Source organism: Grammomys surdaster, unplaced genomic scaffold (genome assembly GCF_004785775.1).
Source record: "Grammomys surdaster isolate TR1022 unplaced genomic scaffold, NIH_TR_1.0 1166, whole genome shotgun sequence".
NCBI lineage: Eukaryota > Metazoa > Chordata > Mammalia > Rodentia > Muridae > Grammomys > Grammomys surdaster.
Window position 1 is genome coordinate 1,723,019 of NW_021605585.1, and position 20,141 is coordinate 1,743,159.

Sequence of the window (20,141 nt, forward strand, 5' to 3'; positions counted from 1 at the left end):
CATCTTACAAATGACACATACCTCCAAGTTATACTAACTGACTGGGCAGAATAACATTGCTGTACATAAGTTTTCATAGTTTTGAAGAGGGAAGAAGTAAAAAACAGATTTTTTCCTCCTCAATTCAGTCATGGTAAATCTTGAAAATATAGGTAAGCCACATCAGATTTCAAGTATTATACATAAATATTTAGATCTACATGGACACAGGATGATCTGTTTTTGCCTCGTGCTAAGCTAATAAATTGTCAAAATTGTGCGTTGATTTTACAGGTCTAATAACTCTACAAACCATTGAGGTTTCAGGACAGGCCTGCTTTATTCCCTATTAATGGTGGTCTACTCAGACATGCACACTGATGTGTGGATAACAGTACCTCCATGCAGCAGATGTGAATACAACACCAGAGTTCCTGATAACAATCTTATTGCTCATTAGGGAAACGGGAACAAAGTATTCCCTAGAATAAGGTCAGGTCTAGGCCCCACTCACCAAAGTAATCATCAGAGGGTGGATTTTCCATGTCATACAGCATCTTCTTGGTCAGGTGTTCGAGTTCATCTTCTGGACGGAACGATGGGGGAACCGAAGGAGGTCCCATAGGCCCAGGGTATCCACTCTGAAAGGAAGAAAGCACATAGCCATTTTATTGTAGTCTAGACATCCAATACAGCAATCAGCTTAACCAAGGAGTATTTGTCCTGGGGAGGAAGCAGGACAGGTCCATCCATTTGTAGATTTGTATTGTGTACTAAAATTTATCACTTAGTTGGTGTCTGACCATTGACATTTCACTTTATTTACTTCTCTTTTTAGATGAGTCTACCAAACTATAGAATTTATGTTTCCAATAGTAGGAATCTGATGTTTCAATGACTGCTAAGAAGTTGTCAGGTTATTGCTTGCGTATTTATTAGCAGGATGACCAATAAAGACAGTACAATCCACAGGAAAGTCTGCAGGCACATCCATAAAGGCAGAGCATCTGTCGAAAGTGCACTGTCAGGGGTTAAGGGAAGGGGTTAAGGGAGAGAATGCAAAGAAAGAGAAACAGTACAGAAGACTTCTTACACCCAAGGGTAATACCTCAGGTACAATAAAAAAGCTCCCAGCCATTGTGTTTTCATGTTCAAATACATTTAAGATGGGAAATAAGATGAATCTTATTGGTTCCTGAGATCTAGAAAGCAAAGAAATTTTGTCCCAGTTAAGGAAGCTATTTTTCTTCCCAGAGTTTTAAGTAGGCAGACATCAGAAAGGATGAAGTTGCCAGTAGTGTTCACATAGGCAGGTGAGACTGCAGAACTGCAGTGTAAGAGGATGAGAATTCAGGCAAGAAAGGATCTGAGACAATCAATCAAAATCACAACATGTGCAAAGAAAAAAAGGTCAGATGTTAGAGGTGAAGTAGCTTTATGCTACACACATGAAAGGGAGCTTACTAGATTTCCCTTTCCTACATTTTGATGTGTCATTATCAATCCAGAATCTTTAATTAGGAAATAAAACACAAATAGTTTAGAAACGAAGATAGCACTGGTCACTGTCACTGGGAAGAGAGGTAGAGAGTGCGCTTGCTTGGTGTTTGTTCACACTCTTGCAACAGCTGGGTGAGGCTTTCTGTCTTCAGAATCACATAAAAGTAAGTCCTACAAAGCCCAAAGCTGTATATCCATTCTCCCACCATGTTCAGTGAATACCAGGAGTTATTAGGCATGAAAATTCTGTAAACAAAGTCTTCAAGCTGTTATCATGCCTGATTCCAGTTTTACTTATTTGAGTGATGTCTAAGGCATGACATGCCATCTCGATATGACTAAGCCGTCGTTGGTTGTGTTTAAGTCGTTTGTGTATACTATTTTCTGGTGTTTGTGATATACATAAACCATGTAGTAGTAGAGACACGCAGAAAGCAGAGAGCTCCAGAAACACCTTGGTTGGCCACTACTCTGGTTCTCGGAGAACTTTATTCTGTTAGAATAGTTGCTTTAGAGATAGGAAAGGAATGGACAAACCATGGCCTGTGTCAGCTGCATGAAGTCTTCTTTGTGAGACAGGAAAACTGAAAGGCCAAAAGATCAGGGCAGGGCTAGTAATGGTGACATCAGGACAAGACACCATGCTGGACTAACTCAGCTATCCAATGAACATTAAATTTAGAGTAACTTCTTAACTGCTGAAAGTATTTTGCCCTAAAAGGGTTGTAGTATACCTTAAAGAAACTATTGAGTTGCTGGCGTTTTAGTTTATCCTTTCATTCTTCTTCCTCCATTTTGATTAGTTCTTTGAGAACTTAGTATAATATATTTTGATCCTGTTCATCGCACCCCGAATGCCACCAGATTCATTCTACTTCCCTACCCGTTCAACTTTGTATCCCTTAAAACAAAGCCCACCAGTAAATCTGTGCTACCCACATACCCTCAGATGTTTGATGTACAACAGGAGTATGTTTGACCTACCATGGCCTACACAGTTAAACAGCGAAGATGGGAAAGGGGCCAGTTGCTTTCTTTCAGATGTGCAATAAAAGGCGAGGCTGAGCCCGGATTATGTTGGCATCTAAACCCAAATTCTACCTATACCTTTTCTCCCAGCCAGGTATTATACATTGCTTCCAACCGAGAAGCACCACAAAAGCACCAAATGTCACTGCTAAGAGCAGCAATGCTAGCTGTTTTAACTCATTCAACAGGTATTAAAGATCACATGATAATCCTGCATCCAGAGAACAAAATTTACTATTGCTTTAGACTAAGTATCCTATCTTTCTCAATAAACAAGAAGAAACTAAAACCATCTGCCACAAGACTAATCCAGAAATTTAGATTTTCTACCCTTGGCACGTAGACTTCAAAACAGACTAATCTCAATGCACTCTTGTCAATACTTAACACATGTGGAAGGACCGTCCTTTTTACTCTTCAAATATTCTTGCCTATTTTGCCTGCCAAATTTAGAAAGGCTCTTTCCATTTAAATTCAACTTTTTGTATATTGGTGCCATTAGACTTATCATGGTGATAGGTCCTGATAAACTTATTTGTAAGTTGAAAACATTATAAGCCAAAGGAGCCTTTGATGTACCTCGCATGTTGGTCATCAGAGTATAATCATTGGCTGTTTGTCATGTGATATGTGGCCCAATGGTAGCTGTAGCCCAGTGCCACCACACAGCAGCTTGAGAAAATATTAACTTGGAAGAAAGAAAGAAACCTTAGATTTGTCTTCTTTCTATAGAATGGATGCCATGTTTACAAAACAAAGATGAAAAATTGCTAGTGGAATCCGAGTTAAGCTAGGAACAAAATCTGCACCATTAGTTGGTATGAGGAAGGATCTAGATGATGTCATAGTATTTCTGAATTTTGTCTGTGAGACTCTCCCACCTTCCCATGCAGATATAATACTGACCCCCTGTAGAACAAATGCTGGGAAGCCACAAGAGTCTTTAGGAAAGAGTTGCGTTTTACCCCAAGGAAGAGAGCCAGGGACATTGAGTTCAATCCTTTAAGAAGTTGAGTATTTTACTTCTCACTCGGGTAGGCAGATTATCTCTGTAATTTCTCTCCCCTGATAGAGATTAGTGCTTATGATGTCTTAAGGAAAACGAACAACTGTGTCCAACTCATTAATTTTCAAATGAGCAATTCACAGCACAGTTTAAGATAAGAGCATAAAATTGAAATATCTGAAGGGTCACTGGGATGAGATGATTCCCACTGTTTTCTGAGCTCGTGCTTCTGGAGTAGAAGTATGAACAGTAGTGGTGAAATGTTCACTGTGTTTCAGTGATTCCTAACTTGCATGACCCTTTCCTAGATGCTTACTTTCACATGCAAATAATCTTAGGTGCTTAGGTGATGCCCCTGTTTGACATGCAAACCTGCTTTATAGAAGAGAAAATTGCACAGGTCAAGTGGGTAAGTGGGCAACTCTGTAGTAGACTACCTCTGAGAAAAAGTAGATCAGACTCTATGGTGAAGCAAGTTTGTATATTTGCTACAATGTATGCCTCTCAGTGTTCTCTACTTGTGTCTCCCAGCCCATCTAACTGCATTATTTGATAACAATTTAGATTGATATCTATTTACTCTAGTATAAGCCATGATTTTTATGTATATGAATTAAAGTTTACTGCTCAGTGTGGAACAAATTAAACCAGCCTATCTATTTCTTGGGATAATAGATGTTCTTTTAAATATTCATATTAACTACTAGTATGTGTGTTCTTTGAAATGTCTGAATCACTTAATAAAGGTATAGGAGCATCATAGGCCGCAGAGGTGAGTTGTCAAGTGCACAGATTTCAGATAACGCCAAAGTTTCCTTACCCTACACTTCCTAGGAAATGGCTAAGTGCCAAGAACTGCAAATAACAAATCCAATTAAGAGTTTCTACCTCTGACAACTTAAAAGAGTTGTATAAAAATAAGACCCACAGTAGATAATCACAAAAATGTTTAGAGACTAAGATGCAAGTATGATTCCAGTGTTCGGTGTGCCAGGAGAAGGGTGCTGGAAGACAAGAGCCTTTGTTTTTGAAGGATAGATTAGATTTTATAAGACAGAAAAAGGAAGAAAAAAAGAAAAGTGCATAGGAACATGAAATGTGCATGGAAGAAATGGCAAAATGAAGAAGAAAGAGAGCTGTAAGGAAGACTGCAGCCAATGCCAGATCTTCATTTTAGCAGAGAACATAATTATGAGATTTTATGTAGCAAGGTTATTCAAAAACAGGACTGGGTGGTGGTTCAACTTGCTTTGCAACCATGAGGACTTTAATTCAATCCCTAGGATTTATGTTAAGAAAAATAGACATTATTTCATAATGCTAGTCATCTCAAGGTTGAGAAGGAAGAGCTAGGCCTACCTACCTAGTGAGCTGCAGGCACACACACAGGCACACACACACACACACACACACACGCACACACACACCAAGTATTTGCCAGTAAGCTTGATACAGAGTAAGTCTGAACCCCCAAATCTACATGGTAGAAGGAGAAACGGGAGCTCACAGGTTATTCTCTGACATCCATATGCACACCATGGCATCCACTTCCAAATAAACAAACAAAAGAAAAAAAATACTTTGTGCCTTACAAGGTGGGTCACTCACTAAAGGTACCTGTTCCTAAGTCTGATCCTCTATCAGAGCTTATACCTGGCACTCACAGGGTAGAAGGGTAAAGAAAATCCACTCCTACTCATTGTCCTCTGTACTCCAAATGTGTGCTATGGTAATGTAATTAAAATATGGAAACAAAACCAAGGTGGATTACTCTTGAATAATGATGCCCAAAGTTGTACTATGGCTTCTACACACATGTGTACATAAGAGCATGAGTATGCAAGCACATATACACACACCCACACACCGAGAGAGAGAGAGAGAGAGAGAGAGAGAGAGAGAGAGAGAGAGAGACAGAGACAGAGACAGAGACAGAGACAGAGAGAGAATTTCCCAGATACGAGGGTATTTCTGCTCAATTTTAAAAGGTTTTGATATTTACTTAGTGTGGCTAACTACTGATTTCTTTCTTGTGTCTAGGCTCACAGGAAGTATGGCTGATTCCCAGTTTGAAGTTACCATGTGAGGCACAAGAAGGTGGGGGCTTAGTCCTTCAGTTATTGGAAAATGAAGAGGCCTCTATCTTACAGGCTGAGTTGCTTCACACTGTAAGAGAGAAAAATAGAAACTGATCCATTAAAAGGCCTAGGCTGAAAGTCATGGGAAACTGAGTAGTATGATTCTATTTATGTGTTTGTGTATTTCCAATTGTATGTTTGTGTGTGTATGTCAGATAAAGGATCCAACTCTCTACTTGGTCTGGTCTGCACTGCTAAACTGTTGCCCAGGTGACTGTCATTAGAAAAGACACATTCTGATGTGGAATGTACTGTCATATGCAAGTCTACTTTTTTTTGCTGAGTATTATGGGTAGCATTGCACAATAATGAGAAAAGACAAAAAGACAGAATCCTTGCTGAACAAGGAAAATTTGCCACACTAATAATTATAAGACAAATAGCAACTGCTACCCAGCACAGTCACATTACATTTCATTACGCTTAAAGCATATTGTATAGTCTTATACGGGATATAAGAATATTATTATACAGTCACAAACTATATGACTATTTTGAGCATCTTTAATATTTTTCTGTCTTTACCTTGACTAAAGATCTTCATGGAACTATTTTCATATCTTGGGCGTCAGTTTCTTCATGTATAAAAGTACATTATCAAAGATTCCCTGATTCTTTTGCACCATGTCTTTGTGACCATAATATAGCATGTGTCATGGTCCACCTTGAGAGTGAAATAACATGTCTCTATATTTAGAGATATTTTTACTCTGCAAAAATAGATGCACACTGAGTCAGTGGAAACCTCATTAATGCAGAGGTTTCCATTATAAGCGGACATAAACCACTTGTCAGCATCCTTTGTAGCATCTAGAGCTTCATTCAGTGTTCTGAGTCTGAGTAAGCAGCGGGCAGCTTGCAGGGCTTCTGCAGCCTACTGAACTTTCACTACGCTTGGGTTACAAAATCACGAACCTAGGAAGGTTAACCACTTTATCCTCCCTGCCCTTTTCTTACGTAGAGAAGGAAAGTTTCCACCAACACCCATGTTTCAGGGGTGGGATGGCAGAGTTTGCTATGTAGCCAAACTGGCCTGAACCTATCTATGCAGCCCAAACTGACCTCAAAGCTCTCCCACTCCTGCCTTGGCCTCATAAGTGGTAGGTTATAGGTATGAGCAACTCTGACCCACCTCTTTTGAAGAAAGGGGATGCATGATAAACAGCCCTCACTAAGATGCAAAGAGTGGAGGTTCCCAGGCTAATACCCACTCTTTCAATGAAGCTTCCTTCCAGCAATGTAGCTCAGTGTTGTAAGGATCCATATGATAAAGTGGTCACTCAATAACCGTCACTGTATCAGCCTCTCAAGTTACTGAGAAGACCTTGCTTTTGGTCATTTTTCCTCTATGTCCTTACCTGCTGTTGATTTCTTATCTCCGAAGTACTACACAATTGAACTTACTGAGTCTGAATCTTACCAGAACAGCACTACCCAGGCAAATAAAGCTACAGGAAAATGCAGCCAAAATATACTGAAAGATTCCATGATAATGAATTCTCTATCATTTTGGGTACCAAAGATGCTCATTTTTTCTTGTCCATTTGTAATGATGTACAAGAGGTTCCTTCTCTCAGAAGGAAAATGACTTCAATTACGTGTTCTTGTAAAAAGAAACATTGAAATTATCTTCTTTTCAAAAGGTAGAATTAGCCCCATTTTAGAGCTGAAAGCCTGCCAGAAAAAAAAATATATCTATATTTCTGATGGCTCCCCACCCCCAGCATTTATCTGTGTCAGGTTTTCACTTCTCAATTTCCTGTGGCTGCTTCCACTTCCAGATTCTTCCTGAATGTCCCATTCGACTCTTAATACCTCACTGTGTAAAGGGATGAAGTACCCTTTCTGGCCAAGGGCAGAGGATACCTCTTGTGTTTCAGCGATTGGCCATAGAGAAGTCATGTGGTAGGAGAAGGAGCTGTGTGATCATTGCCAGAGAGAACCTACAACCTGTTTGTCACACTCTAGCTCTCACACTGTGGGTTGCTGCCCCTATGTCACAGTTCCTAAGCCAAAGCTGCTTTCACTACAACCAAGGATAAGACTGGGCATCCACAAGGAAACTGCAGTGCTAGCACACCAAAGTTTTGTGATGCTCTAACAATCCAAAGTGGCTTCCATCTCCCATAGTTCCCACCGTTATTCTCTATGTCAGATGTAAGAGCCTCAAGAGTGCCTATGCTTGCTGAGTTTGAGTCCTGATATCTTTTAATGCCCTAGAAGTTTGCTTTTCTATTACTGGTTTTCTCATCTATAAGCTGAAGAGTAATTTATCTAATTAATATAAAGAAGCACTGTATAATACTAAGTCTTGCTGTTATGGTTACTGGAGAAGCTCAGTGGTGATTTTCTTCTTGAAGAACAAAGTGAAATGCTTGTTTATTGATCTTTGCAGTGACCCACCACCTGTCTATCAGTGTGGTATTCTTGATTTTCAGAGAATGTTTTACCAATTTACATAATAATTATGAGTACTTTTGAAAATAGGTCTCCCAATACTGACGCTAGTAAATGCATGCTTTCTTGGCCTCTGACCTGTTAATCTTACTATAGTACGTTTGACACTGAAACATCAGAGACATAGGGCTCATGTTAGATGGAGACTGGAGTAACCTTTCTTTCCCTTTCTTGCTTTCCAGACATACACGCCATAAATAGTGATGCCACAGCACCCAGGAGATAAGAGCTAGAGAAAACTAGTAGGTAACTCCATTGATAGATGCAGAGAAATTGACCCCACAGCTCTGTTACAGGAATTACCCCAATGTCCGGGCCTCATGCCTTCCAGGGTGCCTCCTGAGGAGAAAGCAAGCCCACCCTGAGAGTGAGAGGATCCATCTCCACTTGCTCTACAGGAGGCTAATGGAACCCAGTCCTATAAAACCATGATGGGGAAAATCTCTATCGCCTCTGGTCTACCAGTTAGGCTTTACACCTTATGCAAATAGATCTGCCATTTACAAGGGCAGATGAATGTTGGACATCTCTTCATTCATTTTCATCCCACAAAGATGGATGACACAGAATTTTGATGAATGGAATGAACTGTCTGTGGTCATATTTTCAAGTTATACTATTTCCTTGCTTATACCCTACCTAGGTGGCAATGGCTTCCTGGAGGAAAAGGTTTCATCTTAATTTGGTGGCCTGAAAAAGTAGAGATGCTATTTGCTCCTTTGTGGTATAGAAAGATTTCATGGCATGTGTTGTTCCATTGGGGACATGGGGCTGGGGGAGAGGGGCTCTTGATATGAAGGCTCATTCATTCATTCATTCATTCATTCATTCATTCTCTCATGAAATCTAGGCTGAAATTGTACTTGCCAAGCAGTGAGCCTGGACTTGAACTCTTGATCTTTCTTCCTCCATCACCCAACGCCCAGGTGCAGGCATGACAAGTGTGTACCACTGTACCTAGTAAGAAACTACACTTCTAATAGACAGACACCATAGTTTGTCTGTTACCTGTCCTGTAGCCTTGACCTTGTTACTAACTTGTTGTCTGTTCAAAATGAGGTTTCCCCAGTCACTTGTTATTAGGTACTACTTAGATTACACATGTTTCTGGCTATTATAATTTTCAGAGTACTTCAAAACAGTGTATAGCATACATGAGAAACTGACTGTGAACACCAAAACCAAACAAAATACTAGAAGATGTCTAGCAAAGTGTCAGTGATGGAATAGAAGTGGTTTATTTTAAAATAATTTAATTAGAATGTAGTAAAGTAAATGACTTTTGAAAAATAACAAATATACTTTTCAAAACACAAGGTTCTAGTCTCCTCTTCAGTGCTTTCGGTATGAGAGCAGGAGAGCCAGGGGAATCGAGACTGTGGACAGGTTGAGAAAGCGAAAGGCCTGAGCTTTTCAGTCTTCTATACACAGAAATACTTTCCCACTGCACAAGCTGTTTCTAGCTAGTGGAATTGACAGATGCCTGAACGTGACACAAGACACTGAAATAACATGCAAATCCGTTTTCAGTTTTAATATGCAAATATGGTGCTTGGCACATCACTTTCCATGGCTGAGGTAAATTTCTGTTTTTGAGTTTTTCGTGGGAAATGCAAACCAGCAAACAAATGGTTAACCCCCCACATTTCACCTAGCAGGAGGTGGTTTTCATTTGAGTCAGAGGGGTATCTTGCTCAGCAATCCAAGGCACCTGGGAGGCAAAGAAAGGCTAATGCTTTGTTCTGTGAAAATGCCACTATCTACAAACAAGTTGGCCCTTTGACAGGTGATCTTGTTGGATGCTTGAGACTATAAGGATGTAAGCAAGATGCCTAAGAGGGAATAACAGGAAAAAGATTTTTGTTTGAAATCACAGTTCAGCCTGGTGGAGAGACAAACAATTGGACAGAGAGAACATGAAGGAGTAGTGAAAAGTCCTTGTTCTTAGGTATCATTGTAGTAGGGAAACTTCAGCCTCAACTAAATCTGCATTAAATTAGTGATTAAGGCTGCACAAATATGTGGTATTAAGGCAATCATCATGATGGCTGTGAGATGTCTAGCTCAACAATTTAGAATGAGGTCAGGAAATCAAGGCATGTGAAGGAAAAACAAAAGGACAGAGACAAGCAATCAGTGTGGCTGAGGAGCTTAAAGCCTGAGTTCTAGACTCTTCTCACTTCTGCTTTAATTCTACACCCACTAATCAAGAGTTGCCGCCTGGGGCAAGATATTTAGATATTAAGATAAATATGTACTAGTTACTTAACATATGTGTGTTAATGAGTTAAGTAAAATGGTCCATATAAGTTACTGCATCCTGTGGTGGATTAGAACTTAGTGTCTGTGTTAGACTTGCTCAGGCATTGTGAATTTTGTAAAACCATCATTGGATAATGTGGACTCAAGACAACAGAGTGTCCTTGTGGCCTAAACAAGACAAGAGGATCGGGTGCTTGAATTAGGACTTGCCGTGATAGAACGCAGGAGAGGTTAAACACTGTAAGATTAGGTTTCCTTTGGATTTTCCTGTACCTTCAGTCTGTCAGCAACCTGGTCCAGCACCGACAAATACCAGAATTTTACTGTTGTCACACCATGACCCTGGGGTTTCCTTTTCCCTTCCATCCTCTCCCCCACCCCCACTTTCCTTATTTGGTATGAAAAAATAAATCAAATCAGTGGTTTGTTAATGGGCTATGGAGAGTGATTTGGATAAAGCCACACTCGTGAGTGGAGGGGCCATGAGTTAAGTGTGAACCTTCTGATCTTAGCACAGTGTTTTCCCACTGATTTACAGCTATCTTTATATATTCACTTAGAAATATGAAACTTACATGATCTATCATAAAGGTTAATCAAGACAGTCAACCTCACTGATTAAAGCATGATGCTAATTATACCAGAGGCTGGAGACTAATGTGTCCCTTCCTGCCTTCAGAAACACCGATTGTCATGTAGTGGAGAAAGTGTTGGCTTTGGGGCAGAGCAATGTGAAGTCAGACCACTTACTCTGTATGGTTCTTATTTATTTTATTTTATTTTACTATTTTTTTTTTGAGGGGGACGTAGACTTACCATTAGCTTTTACAAGTATAAATAACACGAGGAACAGGCATTTCAGAGCCATCATGAGTGGTATGCAGATGATACATGGCATGTGGTAGTATTTAACAGTGGCTCATGATTATTTGTGTTAAACGTTCACACAAGCTGTCAAATCTGAGCTATGGATGTCTTTCAAATGTGGCAGGAAGGTGGGTGAAAGAACATGAAGGACTTAAGTGTCATTCATCAACATTTCAGGGGAAGGGGGAGGGACAGGATCTGATCCTGAATGTAAAGGCGAGGGGTACTGCCATTTCTGATCAATCAGCCATGCGATGCAACAACAATCCTACCAATGGAATGTCTTTATGAGTTCTGAGAGCTAGGCATACATTAGCATTTGATTTATATAATTTATTGATTTATAACTTTGGAAACTGAAAGTAGCTAAGGTGCACTATTTTGCAGGTACTAGATATTATTCAAAATATTTCACATTAAACAACTCATTTAATCATCAAGCAACTTTGATAGGCAATCATATTGATTTGCCAAGGGGGGAAACTGAGGCATGAGTACCTTGATAGTAAGTGAAGAACTTGGGACTTAACTCAGGCTTGGGTGTCCTCGAGACTGATATTTACCAGAACAAATGTACCCAGTCTTTCAACCCATCTCCATTTTTCCCAAAATAGGAATGTTATAACCCTTCATTATTAAGGAATTAAAATTATATATCATAAAGTAACATCAATGGAAATGTTCTTAGACAGAATACTATTTTTTTCTGCATGAAGATGACAGCCAAGAGTGAAAAAGCATCTGTGAAGGTTTGATACAGAAGAGTAAGCTCCCAATGTTGAGAAACATCCCCAGTTTTAATAATTTCATTCAAAATTAAGCACAATCATACTGTTTTTCAAAAGCTGTCTCCTTTATCAATGTCAGACACAAGGGTCAATGCTAAACCTCAGAAGAAAATAAAATTTGTAAAAAGTCTTTCATATTAAAAGCTCAAGTTCAGGGCCATCTCCTAATGACCAGTATGAGAAGATTTCCTACTGTCCTCTGTCCTAATGATGGATATTAGGGAACTACCCTACTCTTTGTAAGAACCAGGCCCTCTCTAAAATTCAGGAGTCATCTCTATGTTTGCCATACTTTGTGGTTTTTACAGAAACAAAGCACACTGAAGATCATTTGGTGGTTGATGGATCCTTTGATTTATAATTAAAAAGGGGGCGGTGAGCAGGGAAGCTGTGCTGCTCAAGGGTATCTGAAAAAGCAGGCTGTGACAGAGGAAAGCTCAGATCAGAAAAGCAGGTCTAACTCAAATCTGCTTTATTCCTTGTTCCACCCCAGAAGGCTCCCTCAGAACAGTGGTGTTCTCTAGATGTTCTGTAAAGCATGCCCATTCCTGTCAAGATTCTTGGGAGCCCTAATCTACACTGATGCATTATCTTGAGATCCCAAGATGGAAGTTGCTATAAAGTGAAAATCATCACTGTTATTCTTGGCGAGGGTACACAGACCGGCAACAGCTGGTCCAGACAGATGTGCTCTATAGCGAATTCCACGTCTGGCTGTGCTGATGCCAGCCCTCTGCAGAGTTCTTTTTCTGGAAAGACAAGGGGTGCTCCTCCTCAGTCCATGCACCCCATGGGCTAAATGCCACCAAGGTAAGGTTAAAGCCCTAATAAGCCAGCACCAAGGCCTCTCCCTTCTTCTGTCTCTATTGCTCTTTCCCAACCACTTGACTTTCTAAGAACAACAGTACTGTTTTATGGAAAGGTTTTTCCTCATTTGGGACTTCATGAATGCATGGGTGTTGCAGTAGTAATATTTATAAAATCATTATTTTGTGGATGAATTCTCCCTTTAGCCTTTGAAATAAGTTAGCAAGGAAAGTATTTTTGAGGTTTTATTTATATTTCTTTTTGAGGCTTTCAAAAAGTCTGCTTTAAGTTAGTATGCAAATAAACTTCATGGCGGCATCGTCACACATTTATAGCATTGCAGCGGAGTTTATTGGTTTCTTCCCTCCAGCTGCCTCCCTTTCTCACTCTTCGTTTTTCAATATTACTTATCTGGTTAGTGTGTGTGTGTGTGTGTGTGTGTGTGTATGTGTGTGTGTGCATGTGGAGATGAGAAAGAGGTGCCAGGTCCCTCTAGAGCAGTGATTTTCAACTTGAGGGTCATGATCCCTTTGGAGGTCAGATACCAAAAAACTTGATTACGCACTTACATTATGATTCATAACAGTAAAAAATTAGTTATGAAGTAGCAACAAAATAATGTTATGGTTGGGAGTCACTGCAACATCTGGAACTATGTTAAAGGATCACAGCATTAGGAAGGTAGGGAAGCACTGCTTTACAGCCTGAGGAGCTGTGCGCTGCCATCTGTGGTGCTAGGAACGGAACTCAGGGTCTCCATTAAAGCAGTCCACACTCCTAACTGCTGAGCCCCTGCCCTAGCCCTGTAATAATACAGCTGCTAGTCTGCCCTTCAGCTTTCTTACTCCATGTTTTCCATTTCCCATGAGAAGTACTGTGATACTTCACATCACAAATGACCATCTGGGACATACTGAAGTTTAATAAAGTGTTCAAGGTCACTGAGCTGGGATAAGGAGGAGATAGGATTTATAATAAACCACAGTGATTCTGGACACTTCCACTCCTAGAGACTGAGAAGGTAATCCAGGGCATCAGTATAATCAGAAGGACATATATTGGCTGTAATAATCCTACAGATATAGATGTAGTATTACATCATAATCATGAACCACACAGAGCTCTGGATGTTTTACTAGCTCCATCATTCCGTTTGAAGTAATAGGTAGAAAGCTTGTTATTGCTGGCTCTATTATTTCTCTGATTTAAAAATGTAGTTCAGCCACGGCCCCAGGTCATTCTGCATTCTCACAACCCCACTGGGCACACTTCATGTTAAGTCTTCAGCTTCTGGTGCTTCTTGACTCTCCACAGATGCTTTTGGAGACGAGCAGGAAATAGGAAATGTGGAGAGCACACTGCTTTCACTTGGCACAATTATAATTACAGCAAGATGATGGTAAATAACACAATCATTCTAAGAGTATGAACCAAATGCCTAGGAGGTGGTTTACTGAAGAGACTAACCTGATATGGGCCCTGTCCTTGTGGAAAGAAAAAACAGGAAAAGAAAATCAGAGAAGTCTACAAAGTCAAAGCAAAATGTAATGAAGTGTTACTCTTCTCCATAGCAAAAGGGGTGTTGCAGTTGAGGTAATGGGGGGACACTCATAAGAGAAAGTAACATCTGAACTGTGTCTTGGGCACCTGAGCATGTAGACACATGGCCTCTCAGGTGAAGACCTGAAGAAGAAGAACAGGTGCATTGGGCTGGCAGCCTATTTGCTTCAGGTCAGCACCGGGTCAGGCCCCTCCCTCACTGTCTCTTTGCTCCCCATTTGCTCTACTGTCCCGTGCTGAGTAGGAAGACAGCAGTGTGTTTTAGTGAAGAGGTGGGAAGCAAGCGTCTGCTGATACCATCAACCCACAGGAGGCTGTGTGAGTGTGCTGAGTGAGCTGTCTGCAGATCACCTCAGGACCGTGGCACAGCAGGCCAGCTGTTCCAGAGGAGGCCAAACATTACTCACTGAAATGCACGCTCTTGCTGCTGATTTTTTAAAGTGATTACTTTAATGAGAGGCTGGAGAAAATGAGCATGCCAACAACTCAGCATGCAGGAGGAAGGCCAGGGTGGAGAAATCTGGGGGCCCTGGGCCTGCACCGAAATGGCCATGCTTCCATGGGGGTGACAGACAAAGAGAGCGGCTGGAGAACATAATAACGGAAGCTGAGTTAGTTTTATCTTTTCCTTTGGCAGTTTCCATAGACTTGTGAAAGTATTTTTATGTGCTGATTTTAGATAAGAGCTTAGCTGAAACACTCCCATCCACTGCCTAGGCACCCACATTCCAGTACATGAGGCACCTTCATACAATGTTGACACTGTCATACAGACAGACTGAAAGAATTCAATACTGACTGCCTCTATGACTTGATCTGCAATTATACATAGTGACATTTCTCCTCCTCTTCCTTATGTTCCTCCTCCTCCTCTTCCTCCTCTTCTTCCTCCTCTTCTTTTAACAAGAAAAATATAGAAATATATAAACTAAGGACACAGCAGCCTGGCCAGTAAGAACTCTAGATTTTTCTCCATAAATTTTCCAATTGCTATTAGACAGTCCTTTTGCTTCTTGAGGTCCCATTTCTGTATGTTTAATGTTATCTGCTTCACACACTTATTTTTTTCTTTTTCAACAAGCTATGGAGCAGAAGCAATACCAGGTAAGCATATAAGATGTACAACAAGAACCTACAAATCCCTACCATGCATCTCTGGCATCCTTCAGCATGGCAGATAGATGTTTTAAGATTTATTTATTTTATGTGTACAAGTGTCTTGCCTGCATGTATGTATGTGCACCATGGTCATGCCTGGTGCCTGTGGGTATCAGAAGAAGTTATTAGATTTTCTGTTACTGGAGTTATGGATGGCTGTGAGACACCACATGGGTGCTGTAACCTGAATCAGGATCCTCTGCAGGAGCTTAAGAGTTAAGGGCTCTTAACTGCTGAGCCATTTACCCAGAACCATGACAGTTAAAATTTGCTAAGGCAAGCTCTACTCTAAATATTTGCAATGCATCCTTTTTCCCTGCTTAGGTATTTCCCCTTTGCCCTCATTCAGCAATGGGGACGGAAAGCACCAAAGTGTAAGCAGAGAATGCTAGCTATTGCAGCCAAGCCTGGGCCTATTCCTAGTCCCTTGCCTTAGCACAATGTGGGAAACTTAAAAGTGTGACATTGCTGGCATGTTTCCCCTCCTCTCTTTCCACGCTTCAAGCCATGCTGTTATAGTCTATGCATAACTAAAGGTGAAAATTTGTTAGTCCAAATAGCATGAACTGATCAGACATGGGCAGATACTGAGTTGGTAAACACTTGAAAACAGAAGTGAGAACATGCATGCTATAGAATACCCCATGGTTCCAACAATTCAAACTGACATTAAAGTGAAGTTGAAACTGTTTCTAAGAAATACATAAATTCAAGAGGCTTAAGTAGAGATAAAGAGCCACATAGAAAGATGTTACTGAAATGAAGAAACAGAGACCATGGGCTTCAAACAGCCAGGTGAAGTCTAACTAGGAATGCAGGAAGAACAAGACATATCCAGGTCTGTCTGATTTTGGGCCTTTGTGTTCTTAACAACCAAAGTGCTTCAGGAAGGAAGGGAGATGCAGCAAGCAAGGTCACAGAGGATAGTCTCTCTCTATGAGCTTTAGACTGCTGAGATTTGGGTATGTATTTATAGAACCCATCTACGTCTCTGACAACCTATGTAGCATCCTTTAGAATGTGTTATTACTTGTGAGAGAAGGGAAGGTGGAATTAAGCCAGCTTCTCCATGTCAACGTGTACATTGAAGAAACACTGAATAGATTTTTTTTGAGAAATCGGAGGTAAACACTGCTAATAAATTTCTTTAGACAAATAAGCACAGCCTTTGAATAATGTGTGATTTTCTTTTCACATCAACAGAAACTTCATGCTACAGCAAAAACTACAGCAAACTTAGACTCAGTTTTTCAAAGCTCTAATTCCTAAACAGCAACAGCAGGGAGACCAGATCTTGGGACTGAGATGCTCTGCCATGCAAGAAAATTGGACTCAGAAATGAGAAGACCACATTCTAACCTGCCCACATGTCACCTTCCTATTCTGGACTACACTGCTTCTAATTTGGATAAAGTAGGTTTGGCCATGAATGGCTTCTGGGAACAATATCTAACTACTTAAGTGCTCGTTAGACATAAATATTGACAATACCCTGAATGGGAGATAATGCTCATAACTGACAAGCTTTACCTTGTCAAAGACACAGGAATAGGAGACAGTATTTCACGAGCCAACGAAGCAATCTTTAATGCTCTGTTCTGACTTTTCAAAATCATTTAAGTCAGAACAGAAGCTCAGAGTTCCTGATGTGTTAGGCAGAAAAAAAATGATTAGCACTTCTATCTGATTCTGAGGCATTAGCATATCATCCACCAACAGGTAGAGGCACAATGTGCTATAGGACTTCAGGATAGTCACCAACTCCTCTGGGACTTAGTCATGCCTCATGAAACAGTGACTATCGTGAAGGGTGACAACTCCTACCACAGGGACTTCAGAGACTTTATTTGGAACGAGTGAGTAATGAATTGTAAAAATGCTCTGAAAACTTTCAAGCACAGACCAGAGATAGCCAAAACCTCCCCTTTAAGACACTTGTGAGAATGACTATGTCACTTGCAAATACAATTGATTACATAAGTGCAATCAAATCAATATGTCCTGCCAAGAAACTTGGTTCTCCTTGGTGAAGTAATAGCATTTTGGCCAGAGAGTAAATTTCATCATTTTGTTTTGACTTTGGTTCTGACTTTTGCTAGGTGCACTCCTGGGATTGAGGGGCAGTGCCCAAGCCTTTCCCTGGCTATTAGTTTACAGCCTAGAGAATAAGTACTGACCAAGCAGAGAATGGGTCTGCTGCTGACCCAAACTAGATGTCAGATCTCAGTCTTAACTCTTCCCAATCCCAAGGCATCAAGGGATGAGCCAGGCAGCAGAAATTCACTGAGTCCCAACACTAAGGCAGAAAACTTGTCAACCGGCCTCTTCCTTTGCTCATTCACTCTTTCTACATTTCATACCCCAAAGTGACCAAGACGCTGTAATGATCATAAGACAAGCAACAGCTAGCATTCCATGCAAGCTGCATTCTGAATCGTATGTCTTTTCAGATGAATTCAAGTGCCTGCCCTCCAGGAGCTCACAATCTAGTGGGAGAATCAGAAAGGCAACTCAATAGACTGTGAGCTCCTTGAGGGTTGGGACCACCTCTATGCTTCCTCGTCTTGTCCTTAAGTGGGACATCTGCCATGAAAACAGGCTTTCAATATGCTCTTATTGAAAACATGAGCCATAGGAAACATTTGTATTTCAAAACCACAAACCCAGCCAGATTAACAGCTTATCTTCTCAAACTTCCTCTCCTCTTCATCAACACACTGATTATTACTAAGTGCATGACACCCCTGCTAAAACAGTCTGTCTCCTCTGCCATGCTCTGTATATTCTAACTCCGTCCTCCAATTATCCTGGCATGTAGGTACTGTCCAATATATGATGGCATGGACAAGCAAATGTGAGAAGGGACATTCCTGTACTGCTCCTGAGTCATAAGTACATCATCTTATAAATACCAGGGGCAGGTCAATCCAAATGAGGGCACCTGCAAGGCCTCAAAAGACCAGAATTGATCCAGGCCACTTAACTCTAAAATCTAAGGCTAAATGACATTGCATAGGAAAAATTCAATTCTCTTTTACATTAATTAGGCAGATGACATCATAACAAAACATTTTTCTTTAAACTAGAACATGAGTTATGCCAAGTTCTACCTTCTAGAGGATATGGGTTTCAGCCAAAAGCCCATCATATAGATTATTGTTTTTCTCCTCTCAAGTACTTAGAGGAAATTAAGTGTTCCTTGGCATGCAGCACTTCTTAGCAAGGTCATGGGTCCTTCTACAGTAGTTATGTGGGACAGTTAAGGTAAGAACTTTGTCAATGAAAAGAAGAGACATCAGGTAGTCTTGAGGATAAGAACACCAGTTCCTACATATGCTTATTCTAAGCTTTGGTGGAGAACTCAAGAGTCAGCAAAAAAGTTGATGACATTCTAATGTTGGTCTGTCATCTGTGCACCCAATGTTAGAGCTGACTATGGTGCAGGAGACAGGCAGCCAGGACACTGGTCTCCACTGGGATAAGAACTTGGCAACACTGTTTGCTCACCTGCAGAATGAACAAGGCAGAATGGAACTAGAACATATCGCTTAGGAACTAGAGATTAGGACAAAGCATGGGGAAGAAAGACTAAGCATCTTTGTGATACACTGTGATTGACCAGGGCTATCTGTATGACCATAGCTTTGGAATTATGCCCTGTTGCCTGGAGAGTTCGGGAGTGGGCACACACCTAAGGACAAAGCTAAGAGAGGGCCTTTTGGAGAGCTTGACTCTGAGGCCTTCAATTAACACCCCTGTTTCTCCTAACCACACATGAGCTAGCTTCCTTTGGTTTTCCCCCTTAGCTTAAGTCTGATGCCTAATACCTGCTTGAATATAGGCAGATTTCACATCCTTGATGTTGTGGTTCCCCTTTCCCCTGTTTTGTTTCAAACTTCCTGCAAACACCACATAGATAAGAAACCCAACAGAAGCCAAGATATAACTAGTTGCACTCTTGTGCAGAACTGGATACATGAAGACCATGTGTACCTTCCCATGCTCTCCAATCTTGTCCATATACTCCACAAGTTCTTTAAGCTACCTGCTCACCAGAATCACTGGGGACTGAATTCACAGCAATTCTTCCCCAAAGACCATTACCTCTGTGTTAGTATTCTGTTTAAACTCCACTTCCACAGTTACCTGGCAATAGCCAGGTATGCTCTTCCCCACAGTTACCTGGCAACAACCAGGTAGGCCTGGCTCACTATAAAAGGGGCTGCCTGCCCTCTCCTCTCTGATCTCTTGATCTAATGCCTCTAGCTGCTCTCTGTCCCCTTGCCCCTCCCCCTTTCTTTCCTCATCTCTCCATGTCATCATGGCCAGCCTCTACTTTCTTCTCTCCTCTTCTCTCTCCCCTCTCCTCCTCCTCTTCCTCCTCCTTCCTCCTCCTCTTCTTCCTCTTCCTCTTCTTCTTCCTCTTCTTCTTCTTCCCCCCTCTCTCTCCTCTCTCCTCTCCCTCTCCCTCTCCCTCTCCCTCTCCCTCTCCCTCTCCCTCTCCCTCTCCCTCTCTCTCTCTCTCTCTCTCTCTACTATCCTCTTGGCTCCCCTCCACATGCCCTGAATAAACTTTATTCTATGCTATAC

General features: G+C 41.0%; 1 protein-coding gene across 1 annotated transcript in view; it reads right to left on the reverse strand.

Annotated features, from left to right (window-relative positions):
- Lpp (LIM domain containing preferred translocation partner in lipoma) overlaps nucleotides 1-20,141 on the reverse strand; it is a 424,227-nt gene that overhangs the window by 136,456 nt on the left and 267,630 nt on the right. The window contains exon 6 of the mRNA XM_028783897.1: nucleotides 494-620. Coding sequence (XP_028639730.1) covers nucleotides 494-620 — 127 coding nt within the window. The remainder of the gene's footprint in view (nucleotides 1-493; nucleotides 621-20,141) is intronic.